General features: G+C 34.2%; 1 protein-coding gene and 1 non-coding gene across 3 annotated transcripts in view; both read right to left on the bottom strand.

Annotated features, from left to right (window-relative positions):
• The window catches only part of LOC106721059 (protein lozenge), a 31022-nt gene extending 16063 nt beyond the window's left edge, over window positions 1–14959 (bottom strand). For both annotated transcript variants that reach the window (XM_014515927.2, XM_014515926.2), the window contains exons 1-3: window positions 13987–14959; window positions 7495–7734; window positions 2371–2484 (exon numbers count right to left, since the gene is read on the bottom strand). In XM_014515927.2, coding sequence (XP_014371413.2) covers window positions 2371–2484; window positions 7495–7734; window positions 13987–14098 — 466 coding nt within the window. In that variant the 5' untranslated portion in view covers window positions 14099–14959. The remainder of the gene's footprint in view (window positions 1–2370; window positions 2485–7494; window positions 7735–13986) is intronic.
• On the bottom strand, window positions 8014–8095 carry Trnas-aga. The gene has a single exon. It is a non-coding gene; the product is annotated as a tRNA-Ser (tRNA).
• Window positions 14960–19318: the final 4359 nt, after the last annotated feature.

Genomic DNA, 19318 nt, shown 5'->3' on the forward strand with positions numbered 1-19318 from the left:
CGACATTTTCTTATCGAGCAGCACATCCCAATTAGCGAGGGTCACTGCGAAGCGGCTTACACCGGCCACCTACAAATTAAGTCTATTAAGTCAAACTTTTAAGTCCCTTGTGCACGCGAGATCTTTCCTTCTTGTCCACTGGAGTTTGGGGCTTATAGACTAAGTACGTAGCCTTTTGTCTGCCCCTCTCGCATTTTGTTTCGGGATATTTGGACTTTAAGCAGGATTTTAGACGTTTTCTCTTCCTTTTGAAACGTACCATGATTTGTTTATATGAATGATAAGTTTACAATTTTGTCAATGTTATGAAATATATATTTATTTAGTAAACAGTAAAGAATAATAAAAATTTTAAAATGTTAAAAAAAAATTCAGCGGTTTAAGGATTTTTCCATTGCAAAAAACCCTTAAACCGCTAATTTTTTTTTTAATTTTTTCATGATTAATTAACTGTATAAAATTAACATGGACTATATCGGAACTTATCCTTATTCAATGTTATTGTTAATTTCATTTTTTAAATATAGAAAATGGTTCCTAATAGAAAATGGATGGATCATGTTTGTGCCTATTGGCATTTTTAAAGATGTGGTTAACAAAAACGTAAGGATTTAACTACAGATATTTTGAATATGTCAATAATATTATAATATTTCTGGTTGAAACTAAACACAGCAACTCTGAACATTCGTACTTCCATGTGTTCCTGCAAGGCCCCGTCCTCACAAAGGCGATCCTCGGGAGCAGTTGTGGCCCGTGCGTGTCCCGGCCTTATTACTGGATATAATTTCACTATTGTTCGCCGCCGGCGCTCCCCGTCCATATGGCGTAACGTAAACTTTTTTCGCCCGTAAGCCAATTTCGATAGTTCGAGGTCTTTTCGAGCGGCGTCTTAGTTTTGCGTGACTGCCCGGATGTCGGATGGCGGAAGGAATGAATTACCTTATTCATTTACTGCATGCTTATTATTATAATACAAGTTATGCTTTGACACTTTCATACTTTATATTTATAGTAGGGCTGTTGATGCGAGGAGTAATTTACTTTTGAATATCGAATAGGTAATAAGTTCTTTTACACAACAACAACTTTATGGTCTTATAAAGTAAAAAAAATATAGTAAACACTCCGCTATAAATTAAAAACAGTTGTTACTCTCTTAAATTAATCAAGCAGTAAATAGCATTTGTATAGTTATTATTAAAACTAGAAAAATTTATTTGTTTCTATGATTGTTGGACGTCCTTCAAACGTCCCAGGGCTAGTTATCGTTTGTGGAACTCCCGTGGGAAGAAAACCACTATCTACCACCGATGATAATAAACGAGCTCGCGGCGTACCAACACCGTATCATACATGAAAAGTATTGATAAAAATAGTTGTATATTTATTGTTGTTCATTGATTGTTTTCTTTGTCGAGTCTAAATTGACTCAATGGAAGTATGAGGTTGGGATTTAACGTAAACATATTAATATCACGTAATTAACATGTCAATATGTGAAATTATTTAAACTATTTGCTATTTTTCTATTTTTTTTTTCAAGAGCTAGGAAGTTCTCTTATTATTTTTGTAGGTAATTTGTGTAAGTATTGAGCTCTTGAAATCCTTAGAATTAATTTCCATTTGTCATTTTAGTTTTTGACGACAGTCGTTTCTTTTTTTTTAAAGAAAACAGTACCTTTTTACTTTTCGTTCGCCGAAACTTTTCAATCACCTTTCATATATTTTGACTTAGTTTGTCGTTGTCACCTTTTGATTTTGTTAATTTATTATTATATTTATAGATTTCGCTATCTGATTATAATATTATTTATGTGAAGCCGCGTAGTAAAATATAGAATTTTAATTGTTTACGTCTCTCCTGCGGTTTTTGCAACAGTGCATCGAATAATAACAAATTGGGTGCCGGCTCGTGACATGTCCAATCAAATTAGTTTTTCATTTAATGCTGATAATTATTATTGTGCATTAGTAATAGTGATGCGAAATGTAAATGAACAAAATAAATATGTTTTAAATGGATGTATGTTTACTTTAATATGTGGTTTTGTGTCTACTGCTCATTGGATACCGAGCTATTGTTTGAAATATATCCGGAATTAACTTTATTGCAAATAAATTATTTACTGTGTATAAAGATAACATTTAATTGGATGATATGTTTCATGTTATAGTTGTAGTTGCATAAAAAGTAGACATTTAAAAAAACAGATGTACTGGAAAATATAAATTTTAAGATGAAAATACTTTCTATTACCCCTTACGTACATCATGAGTATGCGGTACATATAATGCTGGTAGATATTTAATTTACTAAAATCGGTTCAAGTAGTTAAAGATAAAAAAATATTATCTAAAGCAACTAACTTGTTTTAGAGCGCGGCTCTCTCGGCCCATCGACGGTCACCTTGATTGCTTTCTGGTATGTCGCCACTTGAGGAGGAGATGTCGATACCGTGATTGTCAACGAAAAACTTTTGCCTGGAACAAATATTATAACATAGTTAATTTGAATAAAAAAATAATCTAGCAAAATATGTACATAAACATAAATTGTGAAAAGGTAAATTAAATATTTTTAAACTAAAACAGATTAAAATTTTCTTTCATTGAACACACCTAGTTTTACCGAGAGTCTAGAAGAGGTTATTATCAAAACCCATCATTAATTCATCTAACGGCGCAAAGTTTAAAAAGATAACATATTTCATGTCAACACGCTTATTTTTTAAATTATATTTCAATTACCTTTATTAAAATAGCAAGCATTATAATTCAATGAAGTTGATATAAATACTTTTAGACTTGTCACACGAAACAGTTAGAAACGGACTTTTAATTTTAGAGACGAACTTAAAACTATACTTTGTACTTTAATTATCAAATGTCTTAACTTAGTTGTAACAGAAGCATAGTGCGTACGTGGTTGCATTTGTAGCTAATTTATTAATATCTATGAAATGTTCGACGCCATATTGGATATACATAAGAACGTGTCTAAATATTTCATATCGCTGGGGCAACAGTATTTTCCCGCGCAAAGCGCTACGCACGGGCTGGTTCGCGCGCGCACGGTGGAAAATAGAGTGCTTTTTGGGCGTCCGATTTGCGGTCGCCAGTAATGAATGCACCGATAAATACGGAATAAAATTACAGTTAAAATGAGTGGATTAACATGTCTAATGCAGATAATTCGTGTGTAGAGCGCGCTCTCGATTTAGTACGAATGATTGATTTCGAAGCTTTGTCTAGTCGAATACGTTTAGATATCCCTTTTCTATAGGAGAGTTGAAATATTTGATACTAGACACTAGTATAGAATATAACACTAGCCTTTGTATTAAATACTTCATTTTAATGTAGAAAAAATGTGATAAACGTTTTAATAACAAAAATAAACAAATCTCAAATGACACATTAACCTCGTACTCCAATAACATGTTATTTGTTCTAATTATAATTGTAATTTTTAAAAAATAGATAGGAGCGGAACGAAATTTCAATTGCGGTTCCCACCGATACTGATAAACTATCAAGCGGTCGGTATTTCCTGAACGAGTCAAGACTGGTCCGTGGACATATCGCTTGTGCGTTTGTGTTCGATTGTTTCTGTTGTTTTTATATATAAGAATTGAATATTATTAATTAAAATGTACAAAGTTATGCTGATTATAACTGCCATAAATTGCCTGACACATGCGTAGGCATCAGAACTAAATGTCTATACATACATATATATGTAGTTATTAAGTGAAATACTTGACATTGATAACACGTAGTCAAAAAGTATACCGTTAATAAGGCAACCTTTCTTACTGAACTAAACAAACCAAATCACAAATTTGTTAAATATCTATCCAAATTATCTATTTCTATATTTGGCGTTATTTTTCACTCCAGTTTATTGATGTCCTGCATGCTCTCAAAGATTACAAAGCAACACACAGACTAAGAGCAACAGTTCAATACGGAAACAAATCATCATAAACCACTGGCCGCTAAACGCCAAAGGCGTGTCCCGAACGATGTGAAATATTGCGTTTAAAATCACCATCAAACTTAATGCATTTCGCATGATCAGTCATCAACAGTTTAGGACCTAACACAATACGCGCGAAGCAATAAACATAACATTGTATTCCAACGACCGTCTTCTGGAGGTGTTGAGAGAGGCGCGTGAAATATTCAATTATTGTGCGCGGGCGCAGGTGGGTGCGGGTTGAGGGCCAGGGGAGCGGGGCGGCAGCCATCTTGATTTACGATCGAGTGTAAATCCCGAGTGACATTTGCGAGGCGACGGTTCACGTTCAGATATATAAGTTTCGCTATGACATGATTTTCACGAAAATCGTTTGCGGTAAGCGTGCACTAAGGATAAAGAGTGAAGTCTGCGAGTATCAATGTACGATTGAGCGTTTTCTCAATTATACTTTATTAATACAAATCAAATCTACTTTAAGTATCAGTATAGGCTATCAAATCTTTCTTCAAATCTGATCTTTTTGGGTTTATTACGAATTTTCGCGTCTTGAGCTTACGTAACGTCATCAGCTTTGAACTTTGATACGAATTTTGTTGATGACGTTACTAAAACGTAATATTCGATCTAGGCCCTGAAGTCGTGATTCGAATTCGTTCGAATTAAAAAAAAAACACATTTAATTGTATATTCTTATTGGCAAAATATTTTTATGTACACAAATGTTGCCGACATTTAAATTGACTTAACCGTTAGTTTATAAATCATCAGGGAATACCGGGAAACACCTCGCATCCTCTTGCTAATAAAAGATAAACACCAAATACTTTGTTATTGTTATGCTTTTAACTAAATTAGCTACGCACGAACTAGAATTTATTTTATATATTTTGAAATAACTGACAGATTTTCCTTAATTCGATACTATATTAGATCTATTTAGAACAGATTTAATATTTACTCATTTTAATAATGAAAATGTGTACAGTTAAATAATTAAATGTCAAAATTACTTAGAGTCGTAGTTAACTGTTGTTAACACAATGTTGCTTGAAATAACTATTTCAACATCGCAAGTATAAAAAATAGTGATCATAAGTAGACACGAGGCAACAATCAGAGATGACCAAAAAGTCGTTGAGTGTAAAAAAACACATGGAAGCTTAGAATGGAGCGTAATAGTACGGCAACCGCTACACAAAATGATTCGGTCGCATTCTGGTTATGCCGTTTACGTGCGACCACTCGCGCCTAATTATGTGTTCAACTTGATGACAACTCATCCTGTGTTTTTTTATTATACTTTTACATTGGTGGAATTTTAGTTGTGTTTGTTACATTTAATTTTAAACCTCAATTGCTCTCACAAGCTAGTAGTTAGTTGAACTTTTTTGAATTTACCGAACCGAGAAACGACTTTACGAATTTGATTGCCAAAAGAAGCAAAATACTGCCGACTTAGAGCTTTTTTTAAAGTTAAGTAAATCAGGCTTATTGGCATGACATCCATTACTGTCTTAAGTTAACTAGTAGTATTCATCGTCTCCCAATTTGACACTCAACTTGTCGATAACGTATCCTGATCGAATATAAATAAATAAAATCAATGTGTAGGGGTATCGATAATTCGGTGCGGGCCAGTGAGTCTCGGAGCCGACCTGTCCGCTCAAATCACGTCGCATTAGCGGCGCACTGTTGTGATGACCATGTCACTAGCTCCACGTATTACCAGTATTTAGTTACACGCCTAATTATGGTCATCGATATATGAAATAGGAACATCACTAAAACTATGTATCGATTTGTATTTACTAATCCCGAAGAAAATCAAAAGCGTTTCTAATATATTAGGAAAATAAATGAAATGGGTCTCTGGATTCGGATTGATGTAAATTATAAGTTGCGTGTAATTGTTAATAATGATGTATTAATTACTCGATGTCATTTGCTAAGAATGTTAATGTAGTTTATATGAAAACTTTATTAGTACGAACAGTAAAAAAAATTAACACCATCAAACGAAACAAATTTTTATAGAATTAATAATCTCTACCCTAGTCCCATTTCATTATACACTTCATTTATATGTTACTAGCTGCTTTCAGCGACTCCGTCCGCGCAGAATTAAGAAAAATCTTAATAAGTAGCCTATGTGTTTTTCCTGACTATGTTCTACATCTATCCGAGATCCATGCAGCTGTTCTGGAGGTACCTTCTAACAAATATTCAAAGTGTTGCATTTATAATATTAGTAAAATTGGATCATGCCCTTTTTTATTTAATGTATTATGGATGTTATTTTTGAAATATGTAAACTTACAACCCTAAGACTAAGACAAAGTATAGCTAAAACGATTTGACAACACATAATAGTGTTTTATATCCGTGAGATGACCAGTCGTGGAACGGAATGTTCTTGCCTGACATCAGCTTTACACGTGCATGTGGGTCTGTAATATGTTGTATGCCAACACAATGGAACTGTAAAGTACGAACGTCGTTTACTGCCGCCTGCGGTTTGGAAATTAAAATCCTACCTCTCTGATACCGAGATGCATCGGGGAAAGTTTCATGTGGTTACTGTACTGTGCCTATTCTTGCGTTCAAAGTTGGAATTTGAAAATGCAATAGAATTCGATTGTAAACAAAATCGAATAGGATTCAATAATGAAATCGATTTGAGATTGTTTAATATCGGGTGAATACGAGTATGAAGCGCAAAACATCGACTAAACTTTAGTTTCTCTATCTTTGATATCGAATATTGATGATAAAGAAGTGCAAGTTTTAAAGAACGCTTCCACTACAAGTGATGCAATACAGAAGAATTAAAAGGAAAGCTTAATTAAATACTTTTACGGGAAATTTCGATTTAGGTTAGTAACGAATATTGAGCAACGTAATGAAGTTGTATTAAAAGTATAAAGATTGCATGTAAGACAATATATGCGATTGTATCGGAGTCAAATTAGCGTCTAGTGGACGCCAGCCCTAATAAGTATTAGCTGTCAATCAGGTCTCGTGCACCGAATATTGCACCTGAAACCGGATCGCCGTGCGATCGGTTGTGTTACCTCTGATATTTCTCGGCCCATTGGCTTGCTAGGACATTCTTGAATTAGCTTCTTGATCTATAGTTGACATCTATCGGTTCCGATATCGATTTTTTACACCTTTTTAATAATGTCCTTTTTTGTTTTTGTTAGTAACACGTTAACAAGATATGATGACATTGTAAAACCCAAATAATAATGATAAAAGAATTTGAAAGTAGTATACTACTTAATTGTTTTGGTTTATCACATTATTATTTATAATTAAAAAAGGTTTTTAATAGTAAAAAATTTCAAGATATTCAGTTTTGTAAAATATAACTTAAATTCATGAAAAACAAATGCCTATTCTGAACCACCTTGTTTAGATTAAGCACTTTAGTACCTATTACTCGTAATACCCAATATTGTGTATATCGGGGCATAATTTTCGCATATTAAAATAACAAATATTCTTACCTCTCCCACTCCTCCCGACGAACCTCAGGTCATTGAATTTGGCTACTCTATTCTTCATGACGGCGGTATTGTTTCTAAGTTCAGCGGTGATGTTCTCGTCGTTGCCAGCGCGGACGGTGACCAGCGTGCCGTCCACCACCTCTCCTAGCGCTACCACCTTGAAGCCGCCGGGCAGGGTCTTGTTTGAACGCCAATGCTGCGGCAGCATCGAACACATGTAGTCAGGACTCCCAGTACGAACTGTTGAAAAAAAAAATAATGGAGCGTCTATAAAATTGTGTTTTTATTCGTCTGGTTACAAAACATAATAAAAAATTGTATTTGTTTAATTGTAAGCGATTTCTTGGCAGGAAAAGTGCGAAGCTGAGGCTTAACGAATAATATACAAGAAAACATTCGTAGAAAATTCGACGATGTTTATGTGCAAAAATATAACTCTCTTTTTGCGATAAATTGAAAATATAGTTTATACTAATAGAGCTGTAAAATATCTAGAAAAAAACGTAGATTCTAAAATTTCGCAGTCGGTAGGATTCGAACCTACGCTCCCAGAGGGAATCTGATTTCTAGTCAGACGCCTTAACCGCTCGGCCACGACTGCTTGCTGTTGTATTTCAAAATAGTCAATTTAATATTGTTAGATGCTATCATTAAGTGAAAGAAGCACACATGACCATCGATAAGGTGATTCAAAAACAAGTTTTTTACTTTGTGACGTGTTGTAATACTGACGTCAAGGAAGCACTATTTAGTAGCTATCTAATCGGTGTGCGATTTTTTTATTGATACGATGAGTAATTCCATTTAACGCTAGTTGCTACCAATGAGTTATTTTTTAGCGGATACTTAAGTATAATTGGATGTAAATCTTATAATAAGGAATGCAATGTCTGTAATTATGTTTGGTTGTGTAGTTTCAAAGTATAGGATAGTAGTAGTTTGCACCAGTGTATACACACTCTGGGCGAGCTTTCTACGGCACCTCATTTTTACAATGTCTGGGAAGGGAGCGTTAACATGGTTATTAATGGTAATTTAGAGACAGGTGGCAACCCTATTCTGTCCAGCGCCCTAGGTTGCCCTACTGATTTGCACAGTTCCTACTATCGTCCCACTCTAGCACAGATTGGGGCTTTTTTAATGTGTGGATTATAATAGTATGTTTTATGTAGCCAAAGAAAACACCTGTTTCTTGTTTGTCTAATGTTTGTTTATATAATGTCTACTAGTATGCGTCATAAAAACACCTCGGCATCGACACTTTATCAAATTAGTATGCATATAATTGGAAACGCCATAAAACTGATTGAATGAGGAAAAACATTTATGTACTTATATGTCTATTTTGTTTATACTTATCGATGTGGCAACGTTCATTTGTTGTAATACAAAATGCAAGAGTCAATGACCTTAGTTGAATTACAAAAAAATATGTGTCATCCTTTAATTGATTGATAGGTTTTGGAAACAGGTACAGTACGCAAAACTATAACGCTATCTAGAATACTGTGCTGTAAAGTTTTTTTTATATGAATAGGGGGCAAAGGAGCATTGGAACCTTTAATGAAAAGAGGTCACTGTCGCCTGGACATATGTATGCAGTACCAGAGGAACCGTAGATGAGTTGCCGGCTTTTAGGATGTGATACGCTCGCTTCTTAAAGGATACCCGGGCGTAGATATGTAGGTACTGCAGAAACCAAAAATCTGAGAAGCTATGATAAGGAAGCGTGTGTAAACATTATATTTGAAATATTTACAAGTATTCCCGACTACGACGTCTAAGTAATGTCAATTAAATCGTATGTAAACAGCGTTCGTAACGTAAAAAATAAATAAACACTACGTTTATCTGTATACAGCATGTTCTACTATCCGTAAGTTTGCACCATTTTACTATTCTTGGCGAACACATTGTAATCTCGCTATCTTTTAAAAAACACTTTCTAAACATGTGTTACGACAATAGAAGCTTACCGTATAGCCAAATCGATGCTCTGTAAAACTACGTCATGTTTTAGCGTTAAGCTTGCTCTTTGCTTTAAAAAAAAAGCGCGTTCACATTAGGTATGAATGTTTACCTAATCTAATTTTATACTAAGATATAATGCTGTAAATAGACTAACCTATAGTAACGGGAAACGATAAAAAAATTAATAGTATAACTGTGGTTACTCTATTTACGGAAGCTACGTACAAATTATACGGCCACAAAGTGCGGGTAAGGAATGCGGTTAGGCCGTGATAAAGGGTGCTTGGATGTGATGACTGCACATCAATCTAAATTTCTTTGCCTAAATATTCAATTGATAAAACAATCACCCTGTACTGTGTTACTAAGTTAATTTTTTACACTTTCCTATCTGTGGTAGAGACAGTGACGGATTCAAGATTGTGATTTGAGGGATCATCTTGAGGGTGGATTTTAACAAAACTGTGTCGTAACACACATTACAACTATCAGAAGAAAATTTTTGTTCTCTCTTTAAAATAGTATCATTTAACTTAATCAGCTTACTTTATGTTATATAAGTGTAGCGTCAATGACAAATTCCATCGCAATTCTTATAATATCAATTTGTCAGCTAAGAACATTAACAGCTATGTTCTAGGAAATATTAACGCCAGAGCTATTTATAAAATAATTGCATTACGCTCAGATACAGATTTACGTTATCAGGTCAAACGTAGTAGTTAATAAGAACATTAAAATACTATCGGAAAATCCGCTAGCAATAGATTTACGTCAACATTCTTAGTTGAATTATTTTTAGAGTTGTTAGTAATCTTACATTTATGTTATATTTTTTACGTCACTACCTATTTAATAGGAATAATATTTTTCGGCACAACATTCACCAAATGTAACGTAAACTTGATATTGAAAGAGTAATTATACTATGCGTATTTATAAGCCGACGTAACAATTCGGGAACACGGGCCTAACATAATATAGATCTCCAGATCGGCCCCGTCAGCCTGTGACCTCATTAGGGCACATTCAATGAGCTCATTACCATGAGTGCTTTTAGACGCGACTGTACTGGGGATCCGCGCGCTGTTGACTGTACGTGATTGTACGTAATTGTTATACCTTTATTTGTACATTGAATCACACAAAGACTGAACGCGGTTATACACTGTGGGGGGGTAGACAGAACATCAAAATAAATAACTATAATGGCTAAATGGAGTCTATTATGTTTAGGTTAACACGTCTCTACACTTGTAACTTGGATCTTTAGTTTATCTGTATAGATTTGAAAGAATTTGCGTTGAACAATAATATTTATTTATTTTATTCTTTAGCACTTATACAAGTACAAGGAGGACTTAATGCCTAAAGGCATTCTCTACCAGTCATCCGGTATATGAGAGGAAAGTATAATTATGTGCAGGGCAGATATGAATTGAAGATACTATTTTACTAATACAATATTATGTAATACAGTAATATATTAGAAATAAATAAGTATAAATAAAATATTGTATATAATATTAATAAAACATTGTACATGTAGAAGAAAAAGAATAAGATAAATAAAAACTCTAGATTAATAAGTACAATAATAAGCGATAACAGCGAGAAGGCTGCTTATGAATGGAGTCTCATAACATAATGATGCGCTTGAAAATAATTTTGGAGGAGGCTCTTTTAATGTTAGGTGAAAGATCGTTCCACAGTCTAACAGCTGTCACAGAGAAGGATTTATCCAAGAAGGACGAGTGATGAATAGGCGCGGATAGTGCCTATTCATCACTCGTCCTTCTTGGATGAGTATGTTTGATTTTTAGCATGTTAATAGTATATGCAAAACTTGTCTTATTAACCTACAAGAGGATTTTTTTCGCATGTATTTAAGTTTGTTTTTCTGTATGTGGCTTTGTATGTGTGTAAATTCCTTTGTCTATACGACCTGACCGATTTGTGTCATTCGATTCATCTTCTTCCCCGGAGTGTCATAAGGAGTGAAAATCCAATTTGAATCTTACTCGTCATAATTTTTTTTAAATAACTAAATCGATTTTGAATGTTTTTACAGTACATATAAAATAATGAAGTGTTATAATAATATTTGGTAAAAATAAAAAAAATTGATAATTTTATAATCTTTGTAAAAGCATCCTATAGATGGCGCTATCTCAACCATTAGGTTCTCAGTCACGAGGTTTTTTTTTTAAATTAAGGTTATTAATTTTATATTAGGAATTAAACTTAACAACATTATAATAAATTTTCAAATATGATTGATGTTAAAGGTCTTTAAAGTTGTGTAATATTACAAAGGTGTTAATATCCTGATAAATAATTCAACAATGCTGATCTTGGTGATAAGAGATTGTTATCGACATTAGCCGAACCTTTGTGTTTTGCTCACCGAAGGTGCATAAAAATTCAATATGTAAAACAGAAGGTACAAATATTTTTGTAAAGATATTATTAGCGAAAATAATTGTGTGGCAAAGTACTGGCGACATCCCAAAAAAAATAGTATAAATTTTTTTTTGTTAATTTACTCTTGGAGAGAATTGATGAAAGGTTTAACATAATTACATGTGTAGCTTGAATATACTTTTTTAATTTATTGCTATTCATCCTTAAATACAGCTCTTATGATACAAATCACGATGACGATTTAGTTTTAATAACTCTGTACAATATTGATTAATCAACTTAACCTTGGGTTTTCACTGAAAAACCCTTACAAAAATATAACCGGATATCTCAATTTTTTCCATGATAATGTGCGGTGCTAATGTTTCTGTGTAAGAGGATAGGGTACTGAAAACCCATTGTGAAATCATTTCAACAAAATAAAAAGGTAAACCAAAATAAGGTAATTATTTTATTTTAATCTAATTGTGGGTACATAAACATGCTCGACCTTGATTATGTATGACCGTGTACATGCATTTTTGTTAGCTTCATGCATTTGTCTTGAGACTTGCATGGTACATACGTTCGCACTAGCTCGAAATCGAGAAAACTTATCGAGCATGTACTTCAGAGTGTACCCACCATTTAAGTCAATCGTACAACTCTCGAATTTCAATTAAATGTTCAAATTCTATTTATATTTACATTATTATTTTTTCAGTTGTATTGTTATTGCCTTTCTCTATAAATCTATTTAAATATTAGGATTTTTGATAAGAAATTGTAAAGCTTATTTACAGCGTTGAAGTCTTTTCCTCTGTCAAAAGTAATTTTTATTTTAATCCGTACATATTCAAAAAACTTCTGTTTTAGTTTTTGTTATTCCACAAGGCAAAATATAAAATGCTTTTACTAAATACTCTTCAATTTGTATAATAATATTCACTTTGTTAACTCAACTGTTATATTATGACGTGTTGTATTTAATCCGAGTGTTGATACGCAGGATCAATATTAAATAGACATTTTTAGAATTATTTTATGGGTAAACCCAAAATGTACTCATATGTAAGAGTCATGGGTGGCAAGAATGTATATATGATACAGCATGAGCTTGTCATCAATGCAAACAGTTTGTTGAATAACAGAACTACTCTTAACTTACAATGTTATAAAATTTATTAACAAATAAACATTTATAAAAATGCCAGAGCACAGAGAGTGAAAAATCATTACTTATCGTAGTTAAATGTAAGTATTTTATTTATTTCTTCAATGCAGAATTAGCCTATAATATTCCCGCGTGCATCAGATACTTTGCCAAAGTCACGTCAAAATTGGCACAGCCGTTTCGCATATTATCCTGAAATAACGCGGATTTGCGGACAGACAGATAGGAGATAATTTCAATAATTGGTTTTAAGTTATCATCATCGAAATACGATTTTTTTTCGATCACAGATTCTCCAATTGTAGTATATGTATGTCAAGATATAGATAACTTTTCATATTAGAAATTTAAAAATATTTACCAATTCGGGAATTCCATAAACTACAGGTTATTACGCAAATGACAAATTAAAAAATAGATAATGTGTTATAACAAGAAATTGGTAAATGAGAAATTAACGATCCACTAATTGATTAATAATAATAATTAGAGTTTTTATGTCGCAAATGGAAGGTTATTATTTTTTATTTCATGTTTTTTTTTTGACAATATTAAAAAGATTTTAAGCCATGATATATCACTTACTTTGTCTCTGGATTTAATATTCCAGTTAAGTATCAGTCTTAATTATTAAACTATACTAAACGTATTATAATTGAAAATAGAAAACAAATATAATATTAAACTATGTGCTTATTAAAATACATAGTAAAGTAAAGTTTGTCATCCTACAAACTAAGCTCAAGTAAAAGTAATATATTCTTTTTGGATAGACGCTGGATTTGTATAATATTGTATCAATTATAATAAAATATTTTAATGTTTACAGGGACATGAGTAAGAACGTATTAGCCTCGCAATCAAACGTTAGATTGTAAATGTGAATTGTCTATTATAACAAAGATTTAAAGTAATGGTCGCTACTTTCCTAGAATAAATCTTACCTAAGTCCGGATGTTCGACGAGAGTATCGTCGACTATGGACTGCAGCCACCAGGGCTCCAGCTCTGCCATCTCGCGGCGCCGTCGGCCTCTCGACTCGTACGGAAGGTGCATCCTTCACACCATTACACCTTGCTAAACAGCTTTGCTTTTTGATCCTTTCGTAACCGTTAATGGATAATGATATATAAATGTAATGCTATATACGTTGTTCGTACGTCCAAGATATTATTCAAGGTCCTGTCGGTCTCACTATCGTATATTAAGACTTCTTTGAGAAACGTCCTTGACCACAACGTTTGGCTGAGCAGGCGTTTATTCAATAAGCTTTCTCCGCGTTTTTAGCAATGATGAGTAATTGTCTTTATTCAAATGTATCTCTTCAAAAGTCCTTGGCAACGCGCCAACAAAATTTCCCCTTATTGTTCGATGAATTATCACTTATTTATTGTTCACACTTATACAGTCTTACGATGCGGCTGACGTTATATGTAAGTAGTCGTTGAGATCTTTGGATGTTTACAATTGTACTAAAGTAATCAGTCGTTTATAGAGTATTTTGTTATAAAATAAACCGTGCGCGCGAACGTAGCGGTGTAAACAGAAGTTTATGTAATTTGTTTCCTCAACTCACGTTGAACTCACAGCAGTGGGAACGGGCCTTGGAGACTTCTGTTTCAACTTAACTTTCGTCATTTTAAATGACTCACTCGGTTAGTTTTACCGCGAAACGTCGAAAAGCGAAACCATACCGGCACGGATGTGAGGCGGAGCTGCGTCGACGCAGGTTCTGTTGATATCAGCTGAGCGCGGGCTTTTCGATATATATTTCCCCGCGATTTGCGTCACCACCGATTTCCTAATTGAGCGTCGTGTTTTTTGCGCGTATGACGGAGCGTAAGTTGTGCGGCTGACAGGTATGACGGCGTCGCGTGCGTCACGGCGCGGAGGCTGCACGCGTGTGCTCCGCTCGCGCGATTCTCCACTACTGAGCCGCCGCCATTCTGTCACTCGCTGCCTCCATTCTCTGCGGTCAATCTGTGGTTTGGCCACGCTTCATTTGCCGGGAAAATGCGAGGCGTCCGTCTCCTACTCGCACCTATGCAATTTTCGATTTGAGCGAGCGGGACGGGAAAAAGTTTTGTTTTATAAAATATTTTTGTTTTGTGCGTTGTTGGAAAGGAAATATAACGAGCTTTTTCATATTGTAACACTATTGGTTGTTTCACTCTAATCTAGTTATTCTTGATTCTGAAGTAAACTTGGTATTATTTTTGATGCTATCGCAAGGACGGTTCATTTTTCAACGTGTTTACGGTGCATTTCAAAATAAGAAAGCCGCGAAGTAAACACCAATAAAGCTAGTGCAGTATAAAGGACATTTTCAGTACGTTAAAGCTTGGATGGATTTTCTGAAAGATCTTTATCAATAGCAGTACAGTCCTGAGCAATGGTAAGATTCAGTCAATATTTATGAAATACAGTTGGTCTAAGACGAAGGGGCGTACGCTCGACTGGGCGTGGCGCCCCGCCCCGCGCACGCCAAGACGCCAACGCGGGAAAAATGCTCGACGTCGCGGCGTCGACAGTCGAGACACTTGTTGCGTCGCCGCGCCGGCTCGGGGCCAGATCTTACCCCGCAGAGACGAACCTTCTCGGGACTTTGGATTTTCGTGCTCTAACAAAAGTAAATTTATTAGTCATTATTGCTTTTCTTTGCTATTCTGACGCCCTTTTGATGAAACTTAAAAATAACTTGAGTACGTTAAAACTTAAACTTTAACGTTCCGTTTATGTTATCGGTTAAAAGTAAAAACTGCATAAATACTATAGATTATCAATTTTAAATTTAATGACCATTTAAAAAAAAAAAACCTTTTGAAGACCATAAAATAGCGAAGCCATAAGAGCGTTATCTTGGCTTGAGAAACTTTGTTTTACTTTTGGAAGAAGTTTCTAGAACTTGTTCAGCACATAGTTGGTCTAGCCCAGTCTAGTTTTAAAGGATACCCAGTCCCTAACACTTTTCAAGAAAAACTAAGCTTTAAGTAACTCAGAATTTTATTAACTTAAAATTGGGATTGTCTATGTCGTTAAATAAAAAATTCCTAAAACAGATATGTTCCTTAGTTTATAGCGCAGCATGATGTTTTGCTATAGAATACGCATTCCTATATAAATGACGTCATAAGATGTCGTCAGATCGTCAGCCAATACTTTCCTTCTTTTACGTGAAGTCCTGTCTCAAAATATTAAAATTTTCTTTACACCGAATCTAACAGTTCCTGGATCCATTTTTTTAGTCCGATCATTTTCTTACAATTCTTTCAATAAGTAATTTAAACACCATTTAGTAAACATAATAAATTATAGTTTTGGAAACTTCTAACGACGCAATAATTTCACATGTAACCCTTTCATACGAGTATGTATAAATATTATAAATTTGTGAATCTTCTGTTTTCGCTCTACTTTTACTAGTTATATGTTTCAGTTTCGTTACAGTAATACATCGGGGTTAAGTCGTTTCCACACTGTTATCGTACGGTAGCCGCACGATGTAATTGCGGGTCGCCAGCGGGTGACCGGGGGCCGCAGTCGTCGATTTTTGCGGCCCGGCAAGCAACCGCAACTGCGGGCAACGCGTACCTGTAAGATCGTGTGAAGCACCGCTAATGAATTCCTTATCGAACTTAATAAACGAGATAGATTGTCTGGTGACCTCTTGTTGGTTTAACGAGCTACAAGGTTTTATTCTTTCACATTGTCGTCCGTCACTTCAGATAATTTATATAAAAGAAATAACAGTTTTAACTAACGTTTGTTCAGTAATGTGATATAGGAATACAGTAAACGATTTAGCGCGAGGACAAAAACAAAAACAAATATGCCGGAAACAGGAACATTTACTGCTTGAATATTGAAATTAGTTCACCTAAACGTTAAATTTTTTTTTGTAAATAAATTAATATTTAAGTAAAATTTTTATATATGTAAATAAATTTATTTTAATCCGTGACGTAGTATAAAAAAGTTTATAAAATGTAATGTAAAAAAATATATGTTTAGCAAATTTGCATGAATAAATCAAATTGTGTATTAATATTTTCCTGTTTCACAAAATGTTATTACTAATTATTCTTGTTGTTATGTTAAATTATTTGCGAAATGGAAATAACTTTCAATTCTATTCGCCTATTGTGAATTATAAAAAATGAGCAAATCTTTACATGTACACTACAAAAATATTACGTATAATGAGATTTAAAAAACGTACTAAATTTTGATTTAATTCATTCGTATTTTGTCTTATATTTAAAATATAATAATATCTTAACCATTTGTTTTAACCATACTTGACTTTTCTTGTTACCCAGCCACTAGATAACACCGCCCCTGCTCACATTTGGGTTAAAAGTTTGGTTTTATTCAAATGAGACTGTACTTTAGGGCTCTATTTCATTAGTGGATAACTCGGTTGTTAGACATACGGGCTAACGAATGAAAATGTTCAGACGATGTAAAGCAAGCGACTCATCGCGCTGGGACTCATTAGACGAGTATAATGCAGAGTAAGGAAAATTAAAGACTAATGCCCAACGCATGCGGTCACTAACGACTAGTGAAAACGGTATCGCACGCGAGAGCTATGGCATGCGTAAACTGGAATCTGTCTCTCCACGTTAAACGCGGGCGCTAACGACTAATTAAACCGCGCCCTTCTTGCTGAGTTACTGTTAGCAAAGACTCTCTATCTATTTATGTAAGCTTCGTTGCAATAAAACTTATAAATTGGTACAAAAATTGTGACCAAACATACATTGAATAGTTTACATTGTTAATGCAAATTATGTAAAATTAGTGCATGAATTGTGTTGATTTGTAGCCCGTTTGTATCAAATTGTTTGATTTGATCCATTTGTTATGGAAATATCGTTCACATTGTAGACCGGTGGTGTCTAACAAGCTTACTTGTTTGCGATTGCTTCAGTGTAAATACCTTGTTATAGTTTCTGATAGACATGTAAGTGCCAGATATCGATTGCTTCAAAACTTTTTAATTTTCAGTGTCAGTGACGAAATCGATGCTCTGGTACTTATGTTTATTATAAAATTAATTAAAATTTCTTATATTATATTACTAAGTGACAAACGAGCAAGCAGGTACCTGAATTCGTCGAAACAGCGAAGCGACCACTGACCCTTGATAGGCGCAATTGTAGATGCGTTGCCTACTTTTAATCGATGCAGGAGTGGACACACAGAAAGATTTTCCCTATCTATGGGTCCTATTCACTTTCCTTTCCCATCCATACTTTTAAGGAAAAGTATGGGAAGGGGAAGAGGATTAAAATTACTCCTCCAGCACGCACACTCATCAGACGAATTGCTTCCACGTCACGCCTGTCTTCTGTGTGGTAGAGGTATTGCACCGGTCGCGCCGGCCCATTCTTGGAACAGATGTTGTTTCTGGCGTTTACCACTGTTAAGAGAATGAGTTTCTTCGACCTACCCCTACCCATTCATAGAGGACGCATGGTAGTGAGTAGGGGATGGATTTTGTGAAAAAAGACATGTAACATAATAAGTATATAAGGAAAAAGAAAGAAGTATATTCAAATATGAAAACTGATATATGGCAGAGTATCAGTACTGTGCCGTTTCTACGTAGGTAATAGCACTGGGAGTTTAGACTTATTTAAATTGAATCTATCGGTAATATTTGAAAAAGATTAGTATTTTTTTAATTTAATTAATTGATTGTACTATAAGTATTATAATACATTGTGTTAAGTAAAGCAAATTAAATTAATAATAGGTAATTTTATACGTATATAATAAGACCGGATAAATTGACAGACTATGACGCATTCTATTGTCAACTTCTGTGCTATGTCATTTATCCCGTGTTTCTCGCCCGCGTTTTTAGTATTGTACCTGCGATGATGTTCATGTAGTTTGATTAAATGAGTGTGTAAAGTGTTCTACAAGACTATGTTCTACATCTATGTCAAATTTCAGCGAGATTCACGGGGCTGTTTTGCAGATACCTTCTAAGATATAAAATAACTACTTCAACTTCTTTTCTGTACAAAAAGTAGCAGCAAGATTTTTTTCTAGTAATACTTGTAATGAAATAAATCTAAGCAATGTTACATAAAAATCTTTACATGTTAAAATTAGCCGTAAACAAGGTCCAGTGACGATCGTATTATTACTAAAGCTTCAATTATTTTCATAATTCAAACATGTCTGAACGAGAAGATCAAACGACTTCCGGCCGATGGGATCATTTAAATATTCCTAAAGCGATTAGTGACGGACGTAAACAAA

Source organism: Papilio machaon, chromosome 15 (assembly GCF_912999745.1).
Source record: "Papilio machaon chromosome 15, ilPapMach1.1, whole genome shotgun sequence".
In the NCBI taxonomy this organism is placed as follows: Eukaryota; Metazoa; Arthropoda; class Insecta; order Lepidoptera; family Papilionidae; genus Papilio; species Papilio machaon.